Genomic DNA, 4881 nt, shown 5'->3' with positions numbered 1-4881 from the left:
AAACGCCTACCTAAATATGTTATCATGAACCTGTAGGACATCCAAGATCTACCCCATAGGGTTTCCAAGGAGCAGCTGGTGGATTCAAACTGCTGACCTTTTGGTTAGAAGCCAAGTTCTTAACCGCTACACCACCAGGGTTCCTTTCATGCAAAGGGAAGGAAAATTCTCCTGAGCTATGAACTTCTTAAGGACAAAAATCCCGTTACTCTATTTCTCACAGCACAACCTTGCACAGTAGTTCAGTTATTGTGCATTTGTTGCATGAGCCATCATGTACACACTCTGTTTAGTAGGGGTGATCAGGTAAACTGAGAAATAACTTTGATAGAGCTTTGTAAGATAGGGGTGTTCTCTTTTCTATTACTCTAGTATCAGGCATTATGCTATATGTTGATTTTAAGGATGGGATTGAGAGGTGTGAAAGATAAAGGTAAAGCTTCCAATAAAGACTATTTACTTTATAGAGACTATAATGTAGTTTCACTACAGGTTAGGATTATTATTTCCAGTTTGTTTAACAGATGACACAACAAGGCTTAGAGAGGTTAGGTGTTTTATCTGAGGTCATACAGCTACCAAGTGCCAGGTGCATCTGAGCCTGAAGCCTATGCTTATACTTCTTCTCCCCCACTCTCCAGGGTAACCTCTCTCTCTCCACTTAGTCCCAGAAATCAGACTCTGAAGGGACCCTGAGGGATTCATGTCAGGGAGCTGCCATCCCTGCAACCACTCCACCCTCTCTTCCCACCAATGAATATTTTTTTCTTGGGAGCCAGGGCCTGGAGCCAGGTGAGGCCGGAGCCTCCATTTCAGGGGCTTTCTCTAGAATCAGTCGCTCTTGTTGCCTTCGGCAGAGTCTGCATCAGGAAGAGGTTTTGTCTGCTGGCAAGGGACAGCGGTACCATTCATCACCGGGGAAAGGCATGATCCCGGGCTGGGGGCCACATGTCGAGAGGGGAGGGGCCAGGGGGCGGCCCCCTTGTGACCAACCCTGAGGAGATGGCAAGAGAGAAGGCTGGCTGAGGAGTGGCCGGACAGCAGCAGCTGCTGACTTTCTGCACCACGAGCCTGGGCCCAAGGTAACCCAGACCTTTATACAAACAGCAGGGCTGGAGGTGTTACATGGGCGAGGTAGACAGGTACGGGGACTTCGGGGGCGTGCACTGAGGCCAAGGGGTAGAGAACAAGCGGACGGTATGAGAAAAGACAGAATTCTAGGCTGAATCGAAGGATCAGAGGGGTGCAGAAGCCAGAAAAGGGCTGTGAATGGGAGCACAAGAGGGAAACTGAGCGAGAGGGCGCAAAAGCGCGTCTGGGGCAAGGGGAGGAGGGTGTAACACACCCTGCCCCAGAAACATAGGTAATGTGGGAGCAGAGTGACACCATATTCTCCTGAGCTTACTTTCCGAAAGTGGCTCTCTTTTAGTCCTTTTTAAGGTGAAATGTTGACCCGACTGTTTTTTAGGATGCAAGGAAAAAACGTCAGAGGAAGCCATATGAAAGCGAGGCTGCGCAAGGAGCAGAGGAGGCTGTCAGACGGTGGTGCCTTTTTACAAGTACTTTCCATCCCTTTCCACCCTAAGCTTCGGCCGTGACCCTCCCCTCGTCCTCTTTACCGCCCCCCCGCCCCACCTCCCGCACTATCTGATTGCCTTAAAACCAGGTAACCGCCCCAATCTCCACCTCGGCTCCCGGAACCTCCAATTACAGGAGGTGGAGCCCGCAGTAGCTGCTGGCTGAGCAGGAGGGCGGGTGGGAGGAGTCTTGGGGGCGCTAACGGCGTACCGCAGCCTTGACGCCTATCATTCACAGAAGTCCCTGTCTCATTCCAGCTACAGTCGCAGCTCCATTCCAGATGCCTTTCTCCTGTGGCCGGGCGGCGAGCTGATGGCCCAGGTTAGAAAAGCTTCGTTGTCCTCCTGCTCAGTGCCCTCCCGGAACTCGGGAGCTGGGGGAGGAGTCTCGCTTGAGGAGGTGGCTGACAAGGCAGGGGAAATGGAGGAGGAGGCGGTGGGAGCGGCTAAGGCATCTTCAGGCTGGGAAGCTGAGGAGTTCAAGCTGAAGCCATTACAAGAGCGTAAACCTGCACCTAAGGGGAACTTGAGGAGCTGCGGCAGCGAGAAGGTGCTCCTGTTTTCAACCGCCCCTCGCTGTCATAGCAGCTCCTCGCCTGTTTTCCCACGCCTCAAGCCCCGCCCTCGGCCCCAGCCCGGGGGCGGGATCCAAGGGTCCTCCCCCACCCTCCGACCCACCCCCACTCCTGTCCACGCCCTGCGCCCAACTCTGCCGCCGCCGCTGTCCCCGCCCTGGTCCTGGCCCTGGTGCAGATCCCGGTGTAGATCCAGGCCCCGGTGCAGGCCTCAGACAAGGTGAAACTGCTCTGGTGACCTAGGCGGATCTGGGGATCGAGGCGGCTCATGGGACTGGTTGCTGGAGATGGAGTTTGATCAGGGTCCCACTGGCTGCTCTCACGTGGAGAGCTTTAAAGTGGCTAAAAACTAGCGGAAGAACCTGCGGTTGATTTACCATTGTTTCCTTTGGAGTGGGACCCCGGAGACTAGGAAACGTAAGGCAAAGTCGTGTATCTGTCATGTATGTAGTACCCATATGAACAGACTCCACTCTTGTCTCTCCTGTGTCTTTTTTGGCTGCTTTACCGAGAAACATATTCACAAACAAGCAGAAACAAAACAGCACAATTTAGCTGTAGACCTCTATCATGGAGTTATATACTGTTTTATATGTAAGGATTATGTTTATGACAAAGACATAGAACAGATAGCCAAAGAAACAGAAGAGAAAATTTTGAAATTACTAACTTCCACCTCAACAGATGTTTTTCAACAAAAGTGTATGACATCAGGTGTTGAAGAGAAGCAAACAACCTGTGAGTCAAAGGAACAGGAGCCAAAACTGCTGAAACCCAAGAAAAAGAGAAGAAAAAAGTCCATCTACACGGTAGGCCTGAGAGGGCTAATCAAGCTTGGAAACACCTGCTTTATGAATTGTATTGTCCAGGCACTTACCCACATTCCTCTACTGAAAGATTTCTTCCTTTCTGACAAGCACAAATGTATAATGACAAGCCCCAGCTTGTGTCTGGTCTGTGAAATGTCTTTGCTTTTTCATGCTATGAACTCTGGGAGCCGAACTCCTCACATTCCCTATAAATTACTTCACCTGATATGGATTCATGCAGAACATTTAGCAGCGTACAGGCAACAGGATGCCCATGAGTTCCTTATTGCAGTATTAGATGTGCTGCATAGACACAGCAAAGATGATAGTGTTGGGCAGGAGGTGAATAACTCCAACTGCTGTAACTGCATCATAGACCAAATATTTACAGGTGGCTTGCAGTCTGATGTCACCTGCCAAGCCTGCCAAGGTGTTTCCACCACAATAGATCCATGCTGGGATATCAGTTTGGACTTGCCTGGCTCTTGTGCCACATTCACTTTCCAGAGCCCAGAGAGGACTGACAGCACAGTTAACAGGAATGACCACATACCAGGAATCCCCTCACTCACAGACTGCCTACAGTGGTTTACAAGGCCAGAGCACCTAGGAAGCAGTGCCAAAATCAAATGTAGTAGTTGCCAAAGCTGCCAGGAATCTACCAAACAACTTACAATGAAGAAATTGCCCATTGTGGCCTGTTTTCATCTCAAGTGGTTTGAACACGTTGGCAAACAGAGACAAAAGATTAATACCTTTATCTCATTTCCCTTGGAGCTAGACATGACTCCTTTTTTGGCCTCCACTAAAGAGAGCAGAATGAAAGAGGACCAGCCACCAACAGATAATGTGCCAAACGAGAAAAACTATTCGCTGTTTGCAGTGATTAATCACCATGGAACTTTGGAAAGTGGACACTATACCGGCTTTATCTGGCAGCAAAAGGACCAATGGTTCAGCTGTGATGATGCCATCATTACCAAGGCTACCACTGAGGACTTACTCTACAGTGAAGGGTATTTACTGTTCTGTCACAAACAGGGCCTAGAGAAAGACTAGTCTTACCAGACCACTTACCAGAAAAAAGTAACATAAATGGATAGGCAAGGATCTGGAAGTGACACACAAACCTACCTGGAATGGACAATGATAACAATGCCTATATGACAACTAACACCTTGATATAAAGAACCTATTTTACCATGGCCCAGGGGTCTGTAGGAGAAAAAAAGGAATACTAACCGGTGACCATTTCAGCTTTAAGAAATGAGAGGAGGGGAAAGAGGTTGAAAATAGTCACATAAGAGCACTATTAAATGAAAAGAATGAACTAGTGGGAGTGAGAATAGAGGTGTTTTGGCACTACTATATGTCCTTTGTTTCAAGAAAACTATTGTAGGAAGTCAGCAAGTATTCCTTCATCAGCAAAATGCTTCAAAGTTAGTGTTCCAGCTACAGTTGACCAGTAAAATAGTTAGAAAAAAAAGAGAGTATTTTAAAAGAAATTTTTTAAAGATTTAAGAAGAACAAATTTGAAAGGAAAATAAAACCTTCCCAGGGAGGGAAGGTTTACTGTTTTCTGTGTCTCTGGACGCAGCCAAGCTCTGGGTAGAACAGCCTTGAGAAGAAGCCTGAAGAGGTGGGATGACCCCCTCAAATTAAGGTACCTTTTGGCATGTTACTTTGGAAAGACAGCAAGGTTTTCCAACACCATGGACGTTGGACCTGTGTACATATTGAGGGGTTTGTTGTTGTTGTTAGGTGCTGTTGAGTCAGTTCCAACTCATAATGACCCTATCTACAACAGAACGAAACACTGCCCGGTCTTGCGCCATCCTCACAATCGTTGTTATGCTTGAGCCCATTGTTGCAGCCACTGTGTCAATCCATCTCGTTGAGGGTCTTCCTCTTTTTCACTGA

The 4881-nt window shown here is 48.2% G+C and overlaps 1 protein-coding gene across 1 annotated transcript; it reads left to right on the top strand.

The window, feature by feature from the left end:
* The first annotated feature begins 1890 nt into the window (after positions 1-1890).
* USP51 (ubiquitin specific peptidase 51) lies at positions 1891-4466 on the top strand. The gene is given in 1 exon segment (XM_004391356.2): positions 1891-4466. A coding segment is annotated over 1 exon segment (2130 nt). The 3' UTR covers positions 4021-4466.
* The last annotated feature ends 415 nt before the right edge of the window (positions 4467-4881 follow it).

This window comes from Trichechus manatus, unplaced genomic scaffold (assembly GCF_000243295.1).
Source record: "Trichechus manatus latirostris isolate Lorelei unplaced genomic scaffold, TriManLat1.0 scaffold00284, whole genome shotgun sequence".
In the NCBI taxonomy this organism is placed as follows: Eukaryota; Metazoa; Chordata; class Mammalia; order Sirenia; family Trichechidae; genus Trichechus; species Trichechus manatus.
The sequence above is the reverse complement of the archived record's forward strand: the minus strand, read 5'-3'. Positions and strand labels throughout refer to the sequence as shown.